Source organism: Protomyctophum bolini, assembly GCF_963924005.1.
Source record: "Protomyctophum bolini genome assembly, chromosome: 13".
Classification (NCBI taxonomy): Eukaryota; Metazoa; Chordata; class Actinopteri; order Myctophiformes; family Myctophidae; genus Protomyctophum; species Protomyctophum bolini.
The window spans coordinates 44918381-44937853 of record NC_137874.1 but is presented as its reverse complement, the minus strand read 5'-3'; the positions used below and the strand labels follow the sequence as shown (position 1 = coordinate 44937853).

At 46.8% G+C, this 19473-nt stretch overlaps 1 protein-coding gene across 1 annotated transcript in view; it reads left to right on the top strand.

Annotated features, from left to right (window-relative positions):
* LOC308326526 (protein flightless-1 homolog) overlaps positions 1-19473 on the top strand; it is a 56325-nt gene that overhangs the window by 27925 nt on the left and 8927 nt on the right. Inside the window, exons 18-26 of the mRNA XM_080779452.1 lie at positions 606-777; positions 1143-1250; positions 2681-2872; positions 3356-3460; positions 3989-4078; positions 17035-17174; positions 17460-17718; positions 17955-18109; positions 19009-19069. Coding sequence (XP_080635578.1) covers positions 606-777; positions 1143-1250; positions 2681-2872; positions 3356-3460; positions 3989-4078; positions 17035-17174; positions 17460-17718; positions 17955-18109; positions 19009-19069 — 1282 coding nt within the window. The remainder of the gene's footprint in view (positions 1-605; positions 778-1142; positions 1251-2680; positions 2873-3355; positions 3461-3988; positions 4079-17034; positions 17175-17459; positions 17719-17954; positions 18110-19008; positions 19070-19473) is intronic.

Sequence of the window (19473 nt, the reverse complement as noted above, 5' to 3'; positions counted from 1 at the left end):
GTACCGTTGTCATCCCTAAAGGCTGTTCAGTTAGTGATTTACATGTACCGCTGTCATCCCTAAAGGCTGTTCAGTTAGTGATTTACATGTACCGTTGTCATCCCTAAAGGCTGTTCAGTTAGTGATTTACATGTACCGTTGTCATCCCTAAAGGCTGTTCAGTTACAGTGATTTACATGTACCGTTGTCATCCCTAAAGGCTGTTCAGTTACAGTGATTTACATGTACCGTTGTCATCCCTAAAGGCTGTTCAGTTAGTGATTTACATGTACCGTTGTCATCCCTAAAGGCTGTTCAGTTACAGTGATTTACATGTACCGTTGTCATCCCTAAAGGCTGTTCAGTTACAGTGATTTACATGTACCGTTGTCATCCCTAAAGGCTGTTCAGTTACAGTGATTTACATGTACCGTTGTCATCCCTAAAGGCTGTTCAGTTAGTGATTTACATGTACCGTTGTCATCCCTAAAGGCTGTTCAGTTACAGTGATTTACATGTACCGTTGTCATCCCTAAAGGCTGTTCAGTTAGTGATTTACATGTACTGTTGTCGTCCCTAAAGGCTGTTCAGTTAGTGATTTACATGTACCGTTGTCATCCCTAAAGGCTGTTCGCCGAGAAGATCAATAAGAACGAGCGTAAGGGCAAGGCGGAGATCAGCACTCTGGTCCAGAACCAGGAGCCTCCCAGCTACTGGGAGGTTCTGGGAGGACAGCCCGACGAGATCCGGAAGCACGTGCCGGACGACTTCTCCCCCGTCAGACCCAAACTATATAAGGTAAAAAAAACAACAAAAAAAAACATGAAAACAACTATGGGTGGTGCAGTCTGTAGCGCTTTTGCCTCTGTGACGCATTTTTGTCTTCTGCCATTTCCACTATTTTCAACATGAAATAAATTCAACTTGGAAATGATTAACCCATTTTGAGCTGAGGTCGATTCTAAGAAAATCGGTGAAGAGCTCTACTACTGTGCATTAACTTACCTGTTTATTTGTGTGTGTGTGTGTGTGTGTGTGTGTGTGTGTGTGTGTGTGTGTGTGTGTGTGTGTGTGTGTGTGTGTGTGTGTGTGTGTGTGTGTGTGTGTGTGTGTGTGTGTGTGTGTGTGTGTGTGTGTGTGTGTGTGTGTGCGTGTGCGTGTAGGTGGGTCTGGGTCTGGGCTACTTGGAGCTGCCTCAGATCAACTACAAGCTGTCTGTGGAACACAAAAACGCCAAGGTCAAACTGGACACGGTGCCAGAGCTCAGACTGGTAGGTACAGTAGTAGTTACAGTAGTTACAGTACCTCTGCTGGACGCTCACTGTGGGGCAGAGTATGGTGTTTTGTAGATGCAGATGCATTTCTTTTTGTCAAATACCGGTATGTTTTTATTGAACAGATTATACATTTTTACAAACAATTATGATATGAAATACATTTTCTTTTTTTTTTTATTATATAGAAGAAGAAAAAAAAAAAAAAAAAAAAAAAAACAAGTAAAAAAAGATAAAGAAATCCCTTAACCCTCCCACCCATACTGTTCAGTGACACTGCATACTATATAATAAGATGATAGAAATGCTCATGGAAAACATCTGAAAAGAAAATGGCGTACAGTCAACCATATCAATGGTATCCTGTCTATTAATTGTTTCTACTCAGGTAATGGACAAGGGGGCAGCCAAACCTTATCAAACTGTCTCTCCCTGTTTCTCAGGAAATACCTCATTCTCTCAAGATGAAGTGTACTAGTCATTTCAGATACACAGACATTTGACTTATCGATTAACCATGCAAATCAACTGCAGTAATTTAATTGTAGGTTTAGTAATGTATCACGTGAAAAAGGTCTCATATGTGCTATTTACAACTTCACCAAAATATATATGATAGTAAAAACAAATGCTAGTTGCTGCCTAGGGATGTCGATTATGGATGAATTCATGAATTGATCATTGATAACCTTATAGATGTGCACTGTCTGTCTTGCCTGTCACATCACAATGCAAAGAGAGAGGGACTCTTTTTTTTTTAACCGGCCCACATGTGCGTTCCTCAGTCGCACCATTCACAGAAAACCACCCAATGATTAGCCTCGAAAACCCAGACGTTTTTATTTCCAGGGAGGAAAAAACAGTCTGGGTCTGAGTCCACTTCAACTCGGCATAGAGTAGCGCAAACATTGCTCACTCTCTGCTGATTTCTGATCGTCTGCACCTTTGTTAAATTGACATACACACGGACACATGTACACACACACGCTCCTCTCTCTCCCTGTCGCTCTAAGTAATTAGTCTCATGTCGCTGTCGCGCAGCTGCGCATAGTTTCTCCCGGCGGATCCTGCCGGGAGAAACTATGCCATAAAAAGCATAGGTGACTTCCAGGCTACCCAATGATAGACCTGCAGAAGTTTCATTGAATAATTTCTTAACGCCGATTAACAATGAACTATTAAACATCCCTAGTTGCAGCTGGCAGCTCTAAATGTAGACTATCGGTTTGTTAAAACGGGATTTCCATTTCCCTACCTCTCCGTGTCCCTCTCTCTCTCTCTCCCCCTCTCCTGTTATTGAAACACTCGTAGGGTCTCTCTTAAGAAACACTCGTAGGGTCTCTCTAAAGAAACACTCGTAGGGTCTCTCTTAGCTCATTTTCATACAATCCGACGTAAACCTCCCTCCCTCCGTCCTCCGTGTGCAGCTGCAGTCTCTCCTGGACACCAAGGGCGTGTACATCCTGGACTGCTGGTCGGACGTCTTCATCTGGATCGGACGGAAGTCTCCCCGCCTGGTGCGCGCCGCCGCTCTGAAGCTGGGCCAGGAGATCTGCTCCATGCTGCACCGACCCAAACACGCCACCGTGACCCGCAACCTGGAGGGCACCGAGTGCCAGGTAACGTTGACCCAATCTATGCCAAGCCCGCAAATATTGCTTTGCACCCTCGTGTGCCAATCCGCCCGGGAAATCTTGGGTTTCTTTCAATGTCTATTAATCCAGAATTAATAGTACTAGCCCTTACCCGTTGTGAGATATCCCCCCTCCCCCTTGTGGCCGCGACGGGGTACTGAGCCCTGGGTGCGTTTTCGCATTTTTAATTCACTAATAAATTCATTATTAATCATTAATGTGTCAAATCGAAAAAAAGGGCTCCGTTAAGACCTCCATATAATTATGGTCCATGCCTGTGGGCGTGATTGGTGCAGGCAGTGAGGAGATACGGCGGTGTTTCTGACATTCATTCATTCATTCATTCATTCAGACATTGTTAGAATTATAGTATGATATTATTTACCGTCCGTTAGCTGTAGCATCCTGTAATGAATTGCAGCGTTAAGTGACTAATTGTCTTCTTCTCCTCCTCTGCTTCTCCTCAAGGTGTACAAGTCTAAGTTTAAGAACTGGGACGACGTGTTGAAGGTGGACTACACACGAGCAGCTGAGAATGTAGAACAGAAAGCAAAAGATAATCTACTGGGCAAGGTAAAATAATCTAAAGATAATCTACTGGGCAAGGTAAGATAATCTAAAGATAATCTACTGGGCAAGGTAAGCATGGTGGGGGACCAACAGACTAGGAATGTGTCGTGGCTTGTAAATCAGTCAACTCGGCTGACAAACACAACTCTAATTTCATGGTCAACTTGGTGTGTGTGTGTGTGTGTGTGTGTGTTCAAGTTCAAGTTCAAGTTCAAGGTTCAAGTTTATTTAGTGTCCCCGAAGGGCAAATTGGGTTGCAGCATAGACAGTACATTAAACAATGACACAGTACAAATAAACAAACAGTTCACATAGCAGATACCAGAGTACAAAGGTGCACACAACCATTAAAGTGCAGGCGTTAAACTGCGATAGGTCATAAAAGGTGCATGTGCATAGACATTAGGCACGAGATAATACAGTAAAATGTGAAAAGTGCTTATCATATTAAGGTCATCTCCTATAGATCTACCCACAGCAGCATTCAGTGTGCAAATAGAGTGTGTGTGTGTGTGTGTCTCCCCTCCCCAGGTGAAGAAGGATGCGGAGAAGAAAGACCAGATGAAGGCTGACCTCACCGCCCTCTTCCTCCCCAGGCAACCAACCATGGCCCTCACTGAGGTAAAACAAAGAAACATACATCTCCCTTCACATAGTCCCGCGTAGCCAGAGAACTATTCCACAATTGAATCGAATGCTATATAGAGTCTGGAACTACAGCTAGGTGACTGTGTTCTGTTCTCTGGAACTACAGCTAGGTGACTGTGTTCTGTTCTCCAGTCTGGAACTACAGCTAGGTGACTGTGTTCTGTTCTCCGGAACTACAGCTAGGTGACTGTGTTCTGTTCTCCAGAACTACAGCTAGGTGACTGTGTTCTGTTCTCCAGAACTACAGCTAGGTGACTGTGTTCTGTTCTCCAGAACTACAGCTAGGTGACTGTGTTCTGTTCTCCAGTCTGGAACTACAGCTAGGTGACTGTGTTCTGTTCTCCAGAACTACAGCTAGGTGACTGTGTTCTGTTCTCCAGAACTACAGCTAGGTGACTGTGTTCTGTTCTCCAGAACTACAGCTAGGTGACTGTGTTCTGTTCTCCAGAACTACAGCTAGGTGACTGTGTTCTGTTCTCCAGTCTGGAACTACAGCTAGGTGACTGTGTTCTGTTCTCCAGAACTACAGCTAGGTGACTGTGTTCTGTTCTCCAGAACTACAGCTAGGTGACTGTGTTCTGTTCTCCAGAACTACAGCTAGGTGACTGTGTTCTGTTCTCCAGAACTACAGCTAGGCGACTGTGTTCTGTTCTCCAGAACTACAGCTAGGCGACTGTGTTCTGTTCTCCAGAACTACAGCTAGGTGACTGTGTTCTGTTCTTCAGAACTACAGCTAGGTGACTGTGTTCTGTTCTCCAGAACTACAGCTAGGTGACTGTGTTCTGTTCTCCAGAACTACAGCTAGGTGACTGTGTTCTGTTCTCCAGAACTACAGCTAGGTGACTGTGTTCTGTTCTCTGGAACTACAGCTAGGTGACTGTGTTCTGTTCTCCAGTCTGGAACTACAGCTAGGTGACTGTGTTCTGTTCTCCAGAACTACAGCTAGGTGACTGTGTTCTGTTCTCCAGAACTACAGCTAGGTGACTGTGTTCTGTTCTCCGGAACTACAGCTAGGTGACTGTGTTCTGTTCTCAAGTCTGGAACTACAGCTAGGTGACTGTGTTCTGTTCTCCAGAACTACAGCTAGGTGACTGTGTTCTGTTCTCCAGAACTACAGCTAGGTGACTGTGTTCTGTTCTCCAGAACTACAGCTAGGTGACTGTGTTCTGTTCTCCAGAACTACAGCTAGGTGACTGTGTTCTGTTCTCCAGAACTACAGCTAGGTGACTGTGTTCTGTTCTCCGGAACTACAGCTAGGTGACTGTGTTCTGTTCTCCAGTCTGGAACTACAGCTAGGTGACTGTGTTCTGTTCTCCAGAACTACAGCTAGGTGACTGTGTTCTGTTCTCCAGAACTACAGCTAGGTGACTGTGTTCTGTTCTCCGGAACTACAGCTAGGTGACTGTGTTCTGTTCTCCAGTCTGGAACTACAGCTAGGTGACTGTGTTCTGTTCTCCGGAACTACAGCTAGGTGACTGTGTTCTGTTCTCAAGTCTGGAACTACAGCTAGGTGACTGAGTTCTGTTCTCCAGAACTACAGCTAGGTGACTGTGTTCTGTTCTCCAGAACTACAGCTAGGTGACTGTGTTCTGTTCTCCAGAACTACAGCTAGGTGACTGTGTTCTGTTCTCCAGAACTACAGCTAGGCGACTGTGTTCTGTTCTCCAGAACTACAGCTAGGTGACTGTGTTCTGTTCTCCAGAACTACAGCTAGGTGACTGTGTTCTGTTCTCCGGAACTACAGCTAGGTGACTGTGTTCTGTTCTCCAGAACTACAGCTAGGTGACTGTGTTCTGTTCTCCAGTCTGGAACTACAGCTAGGTGACTGTGTTCTGTTCTCCGGAACTACAGCTAGGTGACTGTTCTGTTCTCCAGAACTACAGCTAGGTGACTGTGTTCTGTTCTCCGGAACTACAGCTAGGTGACTGTGTTCTGTTCTCTAGTCTGGAACTACAGCTAGGTGACTGTGTTCTGTTCTCCAGTCTGGAACTACAGCTAGGTGACTGTGTTCTGTTCTCCAGAACTACAGCTAGGTGACTGTGTTCTGTTCTCCAGAACTACAGCTAGGTGACTGTGTTCTGTTCTCCGGAACTACAGCTAGGTGACTGTGTTCTGTTCTCCAGTCTGGAACTACAGCTAGGTGACTGTGTTCTGTTCTCCGGAACTACAGCTAGGTGACTGTGTTCTGTTCTCAAGTCTGGAACTACAGCTAGGTGACTGTGTTCTGTTCTCCAGAACTACAGCTAGGTGACTGTGTTCTGTTCTCCAGAACTACAGCTAGGTGACTGTGTTCTGTTCTCCAGAACTACAGCTAGGTGACTGTGTTCTGTTCTCCAGAACTACAGCTAGGCGACTGTGTTCTGTTCTCCAGAACTACAGCTAGGTGACTGTGTTCTGTTCTCCAGAACTACAGCTAGGTGACTGTGTTCTGTTCTCCGGAACTACAGCTAGGTGACTGTGTTCTGTTCTCCAGAACTACAGCTAGGTGACTGTGTTCTGTTCTCCAGTCTGGAACTACAGCTAGGTGACTGTGTTCTGTTCTCCAGAACTACAGCTAGGTGACTGTGTTCTGTTCTCCAGAACTACAGCTAGGTGACTGTGTTCTGTTCTCCAGAACTACAGCTAGGTGACTGTGTTCTGTTCTCTGGAACTACAGCTAGGTGACTGTGTTCTGTTCTCCAGAACTACAGCTAGGTGACTGTGTTCTGTTCTCCAGAACTACAGCTAGGTGACTGTGTTCTGTTCTCCAGAACTACAGCTAGGTGACTGTGTTCTGTTCTCTGGAACTACAGCTAGGTGACTGTGTTCTGTTCTCCAGAACTACAGCTAGGTGACTGTGTTCTGTTCTCCAGAACTACAGCTAGGTGACTGTGTTCTGTTCTCCAGAACTACAGCTAGGTGACTGTGTTCTGTTCTCCAGAACTACAGCTAGGCGACTGTGTTCTGTTCTCCAGAACTACAGCTAGGTGACTGTGTTCTGTTCTCCAGAACTACAGCTAGGTGACTGTGTTCTGTTCTCCGGAACTACAGCTAGGTGACTGTGTTCTGTTCTCCGGAACTACAGCTAGGTGACTGTGTTCTGTTCTCTAGTCTGGAACTACAGCTAGGTGACTGTGTTCTGTTCTCCAGAACTACAGCTAGGTGACTGTGTTCTGTTCTCCAGAACTACAGCTAGGTGACTGTGTTCTGTTCTCCAGAACTACAGCTAGGTGACTGTGTTCTGTTCTCTGGAACTACAGCTAGGTGACTGTGTTCTGTTCTCCAGAACTACAGCTAGGTGACTGTGTTCTGTTCTCCAGAACTACAGCTAGGTGACTGTGTTCTGTTCTCCAGAACTACAGCTAGGTGACTGTGTTCTGTTCTCCGGAACTACAGCTAGGTGACTGTGTTCTGTTCTCCAGTCTGGAACTACAGCTAGGTGACTGTGTTCTGTTCTCCGGAACTACAGCTAGGTGACTGTGTTCTGTTCTCAAGTCTGGAACTACAGCTAGGTGACTGAGTTCTGTTCTCCAGAACTACAGCTAGGTGACTGTGTTCTGTTCTCCAGAACTACAGCTAGGTGACTGAGTTCTGTTCTCCAGAACTACAGCTAGGTGACTGTGTTCTGTTCTCTGGAACTACAGCTAGGTGACTGTGTTCTGTTCTCCAGAACTACAGCTAGGTGACTGTGTTCTGTTCTCCAGAACTACAGCTAGGTGACTGTGTTCTGTTCTCCAGAACTACAGCTAGGTGACTGTGTTCTGTTCTCCAGAACTACAGCTAGGCGACTGTGTTCTGTTCTCCAGAACTACAGCTAGGTGACTGTGTTCTGTTCTCCAGAACTACAGCTAGGTGACTGTGTTCTGTTCTCCGGAACTACAGCTAGGTGACTGTGTTCTGTTCTCCGGAACTACAGCTAGGTGACTGTGTTCTGTTCTCTAGTCTGGAACTACAGCTAGGTGACTGTGTTCTGTTCTCCAGAACTACAGCTAGGTGACTGTGTTCTGTTCTCCAGAACTACAGCTAGGTGACTGTGTTCTGTTCTCCAGAACTACAGCTAGGTGACTGTGTTCTGTTCTCTGGAACTACAGCTAGGTGACTGTGTTCTGTTCTCCAGAACTACAGCTAGGTGACTGTGTTCTGTTCTCCAGAACTACAGCTAGGTGACTGTGTTCTGTTCTCCAGAACTACAGCTAGGCGACTGTGTTCTGTTCTCCAGAACTACAGCTAGGTGACTGTGTTCTGTTCTCCAGAACTACAGCTAGGTGACTGTGTTCTGTTCTCCGGAACTACAGCTAGGTGACTGTGTTCTGTTCTCCAGAACTACAGCTAGGTGACTGTGTTCTGTTCTCCAGTCTGGAACTACAGCTAGGTGACTGTGTTCTGTTCTCCAGAACTACAGCTAGGTGACTGTGTTCTGTTCTCCGGAACTACAGCTAGGTGACTGTGTTCTGTTCTCCAGTCTGGAACTACAGCTAGGTGACTGTGTTCTGTTCTCCGGAACTACAGCTAGGTGACTGTGTTCTGTTCTCAAGTCTGGAACTACAGCTAGGTGACTGAGTTCTGTTCTCCAGAACTACAGCTAGGTGACTGTGTTCTGTTCTCCGGAACTACAGCTAGGTGACTGTGTTCTGTTCTCCAGAACTACAGCTAGGTGACTGTGTTCTGTTCTCCAGAACTACAGCTAGGTGACTGTGTTCTGTTCTCCAGAACTACAGCTAGGTGACTGTGTTCTGTTCTCCAGAACTACAGCTAGGTGACTGTGTTCTGTTCTCTGGAACTACAGCTAGGTGACTGTGTTCTGTTCTCCAGTCTGGAACTACAGCTAGGTGACTGTGTTCTGTTCTCCAGAACTACAGCTAGGTGACTGTGTTCTGTTCTCCAGAACTACAGCTAGGTGACTGTGTTCTGTTCTCCAGAACTACAGCTAGGTGACTGTGTTCTGCTCTCCAGAACTACAGCTAGGTGACTGTGTTCTGTTCTCCAGAACTACAGCTAGGTGACTGTGTTCTGTTCTCCAGAACTACAGCTAGGTGACTGTGTTCTGTTCTCCAGTCTGGAACTACAGCTAGGTGACTGTGTTCTGTTCTCCGGAACTACAGCTAGGTGACTGTGTTCTGTTCTCCAGAACTACAGCTAGGTGACAGTGTTCTGTTCTCCAGAACTACAGCTAGGTAACTGTGTTCTGTTCTCCAGAACTACAGCTAGGTGACTGTGTTCTGTTCTCCAGTCTGGAACTACAGCTAGGTGACTGTTATGTTCTCCAGAACTACAGCTAGGTGACTGTGTTCTGTTCTCCGGAACTACAGCTAGGTGACTGTTCTGTTCTCCAGAACTACAGCTAGGTGACTGTGTTCTGTTCTCCGGAACTACAGCTAGGTGACTGTGTTCTGTTCTCCAGTCTGGAACTACAGCTAGGTGACTGTGTTCTGTTCTCCAGAACTACAGCTAGGTGACTGTGTTCTGTTCTCCAGAACTACAGCTAGGTGACTGTGTTCTGTTCTCCAGAACTACAGCTAGGTGACTGTGTTCTGTTCTCTGGAACTACAGCTAGGTGACTGTGTTCTGTTCTCCAGAACTACAGCTAGGTGACTGTGTTCTGTTCTCCAGAACTACAGCTAGGTGACTGTGTTCTGTTCTCCAGAACTACAGCTAGGTGACTGTGTTCTGTTCTCCAGAACTACAGCTAGGTGACTGTGTTCTGTTCTCCAGAACTACAGCTAGGTGACTGTGTTCTGTTCTCCAGAACTACAGCTAGGTGACTGTGTTCTGTTCTCTGGAACTACAGCTAGGTGACTGTGTTCTGTTCTCTGGAACTACAGCTAGGTGACTGTGTTCTGTTCTCCAGAACTACAGCTAGGTGACTGTGTTCTGTTCTCCAGAACTACAGCTAGGTGACTGTGTTCTGTTCTCCAGAACTACAGCTAGGTGACTGTGTTCTGTTCTCCGGAACTACAGCTAGGTGACTGTGTTCTGTTCTCCAGAACTACAGCTAGGTGACTGTGTTCTGTTCTCCAGAACTACAGCTAGGTGACTGTGTTCTGTTCTCCAGAACTACAGCTAGGTGACTGTGTTCTGTTCTCTGGAACTACAGCTAGGTGACTGTGTTCTGTTCTCTGGAACTACAGCTAGGTGACTGTGTTCTGTTCTCCAGAACTACAGCTAGGTGACTGTGTTCTGTTCTCCGGAACTACAGCTAGGTGACTGTGTTCTGTTCTCCGGAACTACAGCTAGGTGACTGTGTTCTGTTCTCCAGTCTGGAACTACAGCTAGGTGACTGTGTTCTGTTCTCCAGAACTACAGCTAGGTGACTGTGTTCTGTTCTCCAGTCTGGAACTACAGCTAGGTGACTGTGTTCTGTTCTCCAGTCCGGAACTACAGCTAGGTGACTGTGTTCTGTTCTCCAGAACTACAGCTAGGTGACTGTGTTCTGTTCTCCAGAACTACAGCTAGGTGACTGTGTTCTGTTCTCCAGAACTACAGCTAGGTGACTGTGTTCTGTTCTCCAGAACTACAGCTAGGTGACTGTGTTCTGTTCTCCAGAACTACAGCTAGGTGACTGTGTTCTGTTCTCCGGAACTACAGCTAGGTGACTGTGTTCTGTTCTCTGGAACTACAGCTAGGTGACTGTGTTCTGTTCTCCAGAACTACAGCTAGGTGACTGTGTTCTGTTCTCTGGAACTACAGCTAGGTGACTGTGTTCTGTTCTCCGGAACTACAGCTAGGTGACTGTGTTCTGTTCTCCAGAACTACAGCTAGGTGACTGTGTTCTGTTCTCCGGAACTACAGCTAGGTGACTGTGTTCTGTTCTCCAGAACTACAGCTAGGTGACTGTGTTCTGTTCTCCAGAACTACAGCTAGGTGACTGTGTTCTGTTCTCCAGAACTACAGCTAGGTGACTGTGTTCTGTTCTCCAGAACTACAGCTAGGTGACTGTGTTCTGTTCCCCAGAACTACAGCTAGGTGACTGTGTTCTGTTCTCCAGAACTACAGCTAGGTGACTGTGTTCTGTTCTCTGGAACTACAGCTAGGTGACTGTGTTCTGTTCTCCGGAACTACAGCTAGGTGACTGTGTTCTGTTCTCCAGTCTGGAACTACAGCTAGGTGACTGTGTTCTGTTCTCCGGAACTACAGCTAGGTGACTGTGTTCTGTTCTCCGGAACTACAGCTAGGTGACTGTGTTCTGTTCTCCGGAACTACAGCTAGGTGACTGTGTTCTGTTCTCCAGTCTGGAACTACAGCTAGGTGACTGTGTTCTGTTCTCCAGTCTGGAACTACAGCTAGGTGACTGTGTTCTGTTCTCCAGTCTGGAACTACAGCTAGGTGACTGTGTTCTGTTCTCCAGAACTACAGCTAGGTGACTGTGTTCTGTTCTCCAGTCTGGAACTACAGCTAGGTGACTGTGTTCTGTTCTCCAGTCTGGAACTACAGCTAGGTGACTGTGTTCTGTTCTCCAGAACTACAGCTAGGTGACTGTGTTCTGTTCTCCAGTCTGGAACTACAGCTAGGTGACTGTGTTCTGTTCTCCAGTCTGGAACTACAGCTAGGTGACTGTGTTCTGTTCTCCAGAACTACAGCTAGGTGACTGTGTTCTGTTCTCCAGAACTACAGCTAGGTGACTGTGTTCTGTTCTCCAGAACTACAGCTAGGTGACTGTGTTCTGTTCTCCAGAACTACAGCTAGGTGACTGTGTTCTGTTCTCCAGAACTACAGCTAGGTGACTGTGTTCTGTTCTCCGGAACTACAGCTAGGTGACTGTGTTCTGTTCTCCAGAACTACAGCTAGGTGACTGTGTTCTGTTCTCCGGAACTACAGCTAGGTGACTGTGTTCTGTTCTCCAGAACTACAGCTAGGTGACTGTGTTCTGTTCTCTGGAACTACAGCTAGGTGACTGTGTTCTGTTCTCCAGAACTACAGCTAGGTGACTGTGTTCTGTTCTCCAGAACTACAGCTAGGTGACTGTGTTCTGTTCTCCAGAACTACAGCTAGGTGACTGTGTTCTGTTCTCTGGAACTACAGCTAGGTGACTGTGTTCTGTTCTCCAGAACTACAGCTAGGTGACTGTGTTCTGTTCTCCAGAACTACAGCTAGGTGACTGTGTTCTGTTCTCCAGAACTACAGCTAGGTGACTGTGTTCTGTTCTCCAGAACTACAGCTAGGCGACTGTGTTCTGTTCTCCAGAACTACAGCTAGGTGACTGTGTTCTGTTCTCCAGAACTACAGCTAGGTGACTGTGTTCTGTTCTCCGGAACTACAGCTAGGTGACTGTGTTCTGTTCTCCGGAACTACAGCTAGGTGACTGTGTTCTGTTCTCTAGTCTGGAACTACAGCTAGGTGACTGTGTTCTGTTCTCCAGAACTACAGCTAGGTGACTGTGTTCTGTTCTCCAGAACTACAGCTAGGTGACTGTGTTCTGTTCTCCAGAACTACAGCTAGGTGACTGTGTTCTGTTCTCTGGAACTACAGCTAGGTGACTGTGTTCTGTTCTCCGGAACTACAGCTAGGTGACTGTGTTCTGTTCTCCAGAACTACAGCTAGGTGACTGTGTTCTGTTCTCCAGAACTACAGCTAGGTGACTGTGTTCTGTTCTCTGGAACTACAGCTAGGTGACTGTGTTCTGTTCTCCGGAACTACAGCTAGGTGACTGTGTTCTGTTCTCCAGAACTACAGCTAGGTGACTGTGTTCTGTTCTCCAGAACTACAGCTAGGTGACTGTGTTCTGTTCTCCAGAACTACAGCTAGGTGACTGTGTTCTGTTCTCCAGAACTACAGCTAGGTGACTGTGTTCTGTTCTCTGGAACTACAGCTAGGTGACTGTGTTCTGTTCTCCAGTCTGGAACTACAGCTAGGTGACTGTGTTCTGTTCTCCAGAACTACAGCTAGGTGACTGTGTTCTGTTCTCCAGAACTACAGCTAGGTGACTGTGTTCTGTTCTCCAGAACTACAGCTAGGTGACTGTGTTCTGCTCTCCAGAACTACAGCTAGGTGACTGTGTTCTGTTCTCCAGAACTACAGCTAGGTGACTGTGTTCTGTTCTCCAGAACTACAGCTAGGTGACTGTGTTCTGTTCTCCAGTCTGGAACTACAGCTAGGTGACTGTGTTCTGTTCTCCGGAACTACAGCTAGGTGACTGTGTTCTGTTCTCCAGAACTACAGCTAGGTGACAGTGTTCTGTTCTCCAGAACTACAGCTAGGTAACTGTGTTCTGTTCTCCAGAACTACAGCTAGGTGACTGTGTTCTGTTCTCCAGTCTGGAACTACAGCTAGGTGACTGTTATGTTCTCCAGAACTACAGCTAGGTGACTGTGTTCTGTTCTCCGGAACTACAGCTAGGTGACTGTTCTGTTCTCCAGAACTACAGCTAGGTGACTGTGTTCTGTTCTCCGGAACTACAGCTAGGTGACTGTGTTCTGTTCTCCAGTCTGGAACTACAGCTAGGTGACTGTGTTCTGTTCTCCAGAACTACAGCTAGGTGACTGTGTTCTGTTCTCCAGAACTACAGCTAGGTGACTGTGTTCTGTTCTCCAGAACTACAGCTAGGTGACTGTGTTCTGTTCTCTGGAACTACAGCTAGGTGACTGTGTTCTGTTCTCCAGAACTACAGCTAGGTGACTGTGTTCTGTTCTCCAGAACTACAGCTAGGTGACTGTGTTCTGTTCTCCAGAACTACAGCTAGGTGACTGTGTTCTGTTCTCCAGAACTACAGCTAGGTGACTGTGTTCTGTTCTCCAGAACTACAGCTAGGTGACTGTGTTCTGTTCTCCAGAACTACAGCTAGGTGACTGTGTTCTGTTCTCTGGAACTACAGCTAGGTGACTGTGTTCTGTTCTCTGGAACTACAGCTAGGTGACTGTGTTCTGTTCTCCAGAACTACAGCTAGGTGACTGTGTTCTGTTCTCCAGAACTACAGCTAGGTGACTGTGTTCTGTTCTCCAGAACTACAGCTAGGTGACTGTGTTCTGTTCTCCGGAACTACAGCTAGGTGACTGTGTTCTGTTCTCCAGAACTACAGCTAGGTGACTGTGTTCTGTTCTCCAGAACTACAGCTAGGTGACTGTGTTCTGTTCTCCAGAACTACAGCTAGGTGACTGTGTTCTGTTCTCTGGAACTACAGCTAGGTGACTGTGTTCTGTTCTCTGGAACTACAGCTAGGTGACTGTGTTCTGTTCTCCAGAACTACAGCTAGGTGACTGTGTTCTGTTCTCCGGAACTACAGCTAGGTGACTGTGTTCTGTTCTCCGGAACTACAGCTAGGTGACTGTGTTCTGTTCTCCAGTCTGGAACTACAGCTAGGTGACTGTGTTCTGTTCTCCAGAACTACAGCTAGGTGACTGTGTTCTGTTCTCCAGTCTGGAACTACAGCTAGGTGACTGTGTTCTGTTCTCCAGTCCGGAACTACAGCTAGGTGACTGTGTTCTGTTCTCCAGAACTACAGCTAGGTGACTGTGTTCTGTTCTCCAGAACTACAGCTAGGTGACTGTGTTCTGTTCTCCAGAACTACAGCTAGGTGACTGTGTTCTGTTCTCCAGAACTACAGCTAGGTGACTGTGTTCTGTTCTCCAGAACTACAGCTAGGTGACTGTGTTCTGTTCTCCGGAACTACAGCTAGGTGACTGTGTTCTGTTCTCTGGAACTACAGCTAGGTGACTGTGTTCTGTTCTCCAGAACTACAGCTAGGTGACTGTGTTCTGTTCTCTGGAACTACAGCTAGGTGACTGTGTTCTGTTCTCCGGAACTACAGCTAGGTGACTGTGTTCTGTTCTCCAGAACTACAGCTAGGTGACTGTGTTCTGTTCTCCGGAACTACAGCTAGGTGACTGTGTTCTGTTCTCCAGAACTACAGCTAGGTGACTGTGTTCTGTTCTCCAGAACTACAGCTAGGTGACTGTGTTCTGTTCTCCAGAACTACAGCTAGGTGACTGTGTTCTGTTCTCCAGAACTACAGCTAGGTGACTGTGTTCTGTTCCCCAGAACTACAGCTAGGTGACTGTGTTCTGTTCTCCAGAACTACAGCTAGGTGACTGTGTTCTGTTCTCTGGAACTACAGCTAGGTGACTGTGTTCTGTTCTCCGGAACTACAGCTAGGTGACTGTGTTCTGTTCTCCAGTCTGGAACTACAGCTAGGTGACTGTGTTCTGTTCTCCGGAACTACAGCTAGGTGACTGTGTTCTGTTCTCCGGAACTACAGCTAGGTGACTGTGTTCTGTTCTCCGGAACTACAGCTAGGTGACTGTGTTCTGTTCTCCAGTCTGGAACTACAGCTAGGTGACTGTGTTCTGTTCTCCAGTCTGGAACTACAGCTAGGTGACTGTGTTCTGTTCTCCAGTCTGGAACTACAGCTAGGTGACTGTGTTCTGTTCTCCAGAACTACAGCTAGGTGACTGTGTTCTGTTCTCCAGTCTGGAACTACAGCTAGGTGACTGTGTTCTGTTCTCCAGTCTGGAACTACAGCTAGGTGACTGTGTTCTGTTCTCCAGAACTACAGCTAGGTGACTGTGTTCTGTTCTCCAGTCTGGAACTACAGCTAGGTGACTGTGTTCTGTTCTCCAGTCTGGAACTACAGCTAGGTGACTGTGTTCTGTTCTCCAGAACTACAGCTAGGTGACTGTGTTCTGTTCTCCAGAACTACAGCTAGGTGACTGTGTTCTGTTCTCCAGAACTACAGCTAGGTGACTGTGTTCTGTTCTCCAGAACTACAGCTAGGTGACTGTGTTCTGTTCTCCAGAACTACAGCTAGGTGACTGTGTTCTGTTCTCCGGAACTACAGCTAGGTGACTGTGTTCTGTTCTCCAGAACTACAGCTAGGTGACTGTGTTCTGTTCTCTGGAACTACAGCTAGGTGACTGTGTTCTGTTCTCCAGAACTACAGCTAGGTGACTGTGTTCTGTTCTCCAGAACTACAGCTAGGTGACTGTGTTCTGTTCTCCAGAACTACAGCTAGGTGACTGTGTTCTGTTCTCCAGAACTACAGCTAGGTGACTGTGTTCTGTTCTCCAGAACTACAGCTAGGTGACTGTGTTCTGTTCTCCGGAACTACAGCTAGGTGACTGTGTTCTGTTCTCCGGAACTACAGCTAGGTGACTGTGTTCTGTTCTCCAGAACTACAGCTAGGTGACTGTGTTCTGTTCTCCAGAACTACAGCTAGGTGACTGTGTTCTGTTCTCCAGAACTACAGCTAGGTGACTGTGTTCTGTTCTCCAGAACTACAGCTAGGTGACTGTGTTCTGTTCTCCAGAACTACAGCTAGGTGACTGTGTTCTGTTCTCCGGAACTACAGCTAGGTGACTGTGTTCTGTTCTCCAGAACTACAGCTAGGTGACTGTGTTCTGTTCTCCAGAACTACAGCTAGGTGACTGTGTTCTGTTCTCCAGAACTACAGCTAGGTGACTGTGTTCTGTTCTCCAGAACTACAGCTAGGTGACTGTGTTCTGTTCTCCGGAACTACAGCTAGGTGACTGTGTTCTGTTCTCCAGAACTACAGCTAGGTGACTGTGTTCTGTTCTCCAGAACTACAGCTAGGTGACTGTGTTCTGTTCTCCGGAACTACAGCTAGGTGACTGTGTTCTGTTCTCCAGAACTACAGCTAGGTGACTGTGTTCTGTTCTCCAGAACTACAGCTAGGTGACTGTGTTCTGTTCTCCAGAACTACAGCTAGGTGACTGTGTTCTGTTCTCCAGAACTACAGCTAGGTGACTGTGTTCTGTTCTCCAGAACTACAGCTAGGTGACTGTGTTCTGTTCTCCAGAACTACAGCTAGGTGACTGTGTTCTGTTCTCCAGAACTACAGCTAGGTGACTGTGTTCTGTTCTCCAGAACTACAGCTAGGTGACTGTGTTCTGTTCTCCAGAACTACAGCTAGGTGACTGTGTTCTGTTCTCCAGAACTACAGCTAGGTGACTGTGTTCTGTTCTCCAGAACTACAGCTAGGTGACTGTGTTCTGTTTCCCCAGGCGGAGCAGATGATGGAGGAGTGGAACGAGGACCTGGACGGCATGGAGGGCTTCGTGCTGGAGGGGAAGAAGTTCGCCCGTCTGCCCGAGGAGGAGTTCGGACACTTCCACACCCAGGACTGCTACGTCTTCCTGTGCCGGTGTGTGGACGATGCATAACATAATGCGTTTTGTGTATTTAACCACATTAACGGCGCAGCCTATATCAACATGCCCTGAGTTAATGTGGTTAAAAACACACACTATGTAACGTATATAGGCCTATTAAACACAATCGGTGCCGGAAGTTTCGACTGACATTTTTTAGAATCTGATCTCGGGTCAGAATGGGTTAATCAGACCCAGTGTGTGTTGTCCAGTGGAAACCTCGTATGAATCTGATCTCAGGTCAGAATGGGTTAATCAATGCGAGCGTGTTTCCACAGATACTGGGTGGCCGTGGAGTACGAGGACGATGACAAGGACAAGGAGGGGGGGAGAGTGGGGGGGCGAGTCAGAGGAGGAGGAGGAGGAGGAGGAGGAGGTGAAGGAGGCGCAGAGGAGGAGGACGACAAGCAGCCCGAGGAGGACTTCCAGTGCGTGGTGTATTTCTGGCAGGGTCGGCAGGCCTCCAACATGGGCTGGCTCACCTTCACCTTCTCCCTGCAGAAGAAGTTCGAGAGCCTCTTCCCCGGAAAACTGGAGGTAATAACCAGTAAGACACGCGTTAACGCGGGAAGCGAACGCAGCTGTTGTGGCAGTCTGACACACACACACACACACACACACACACACCATATTATATGAATAAAGGCTTATTGTGTTCTATGTTTAGGTGGTGCATATATATGAATAAAGGTTTATTGCGTTTTATTATGTTTAGGTGGTGCGCATATATGAATATATATGAATAAAGGTTTATTGTTTATGTTCATGTTTAGGTGGTGCGCATGACGCAGCAGCAGGAGAACCTGAAGTTCCTCTCGCATTTCAAAAGGAAGTTCATCGTCCATAAAGGGAAGAGGAAAGTGAAGACGGACTCCGCCCAGCCCTCTCTCTACCACATCCGCACCAATGGCAGCGCCCTCTGTACCAGGTATGTACCAGGTACCATGTAACCAGGTACCAGGTATGTACCAGATACCAGGTACCAGGTACCAGGGACAACCCCACACACACATTTGTTCTATAGCCATTTGTTCTATAGAGCACCGAAGTCTGACGTCACTTCCAGTAGAGGGCGTCAGTCCCCAGGTTCATGTATTTGTTTAGTTGCATTGAAATCCCCATTGAGGCGATTTTAGATCGCCTCATATAACAACTGTGTTTGAAAAATAAACACGTCACCCCGGCCGCTTCACTCATATGGATATGAAGAATCAACTGACTGAGAGAAAACGCTAATGTTACTGCTGATTTATTAGTTAGATTTTCGCTAGAAGCAGACTGTATCATATATGAGTGACTGACTGTTGCAACCGATACAGAGACACCTCCCTGACAATATAACGATACAGAGACACCTCCCAGACAATATAACGATACAGAGACACCTCCCTGACAATATAACGATACAGAGACACCTCCCTGACAATATAACGATACAGAGACACCTCCCTGACAATATAACGATACAGAGACACCTCCCTGACAATATAACGACACAGAGACACCTCCCTGACAATATAACGATACAGAGACACCTCCCAGACAATAACGCCGAGACAGCTTGTTTATTTTTGGACCACAACGCTTATAGTAGACGATATTAAGATCACCCCATGTTATTCTCCATAGAGAAATTACTTCCGCGAACAAGGGGAATCGAAGGGATGAGCGAGTTACGTCAGGACTTCGGTGCTCTATAGCCATTTGTTCTAGAGCCATTTGTTCTAGAGACATTTGTTCTAGAGACATTTGTTCTAGAGCCCTAGGGTCTCCCTTAGCATATTCGGCTCCATTCTCGTGTTTAACTTTGTTCGTTCTCTGTCTCAGGACTATCCAGATCGGAACAGACTCCAGTCATCTCAATTCAGAGTTCTGCTATATTCTCAAGGTGAGTCTTCTTTTGAATCGTGGAATCGTGGCCGAAGGTGAAACGGCTTGAGATTAGAAGGACGTCGTCTTTCAAACACGGTGTTGTAACTTGTACTGTACTTTTAGTTTTCATATAAACAGCCACCTCACCCTGTCCAGTGTCCCCTGGCTAACCCATTCTGACCTGAGATCAGATTCTAAAAAATGTCTTCTACATCCTGACAGTTTTCTGAAAAAGCCTATGTTTCTATGTCAGTCGTTCTTACAAGCAGAGCTTGTAGCAGACCTACAAGCTCGTAGCGCGCCACCGAGTGGCGCGCTACGAGCTTGTAGGTCTGCTATTTTTCAATAGCTAAAGCTTAACATAATGCTGACACCAAAAAGGGGTTCCCACTTCCCAGTCCCACCCCCAAAATGGGCTAA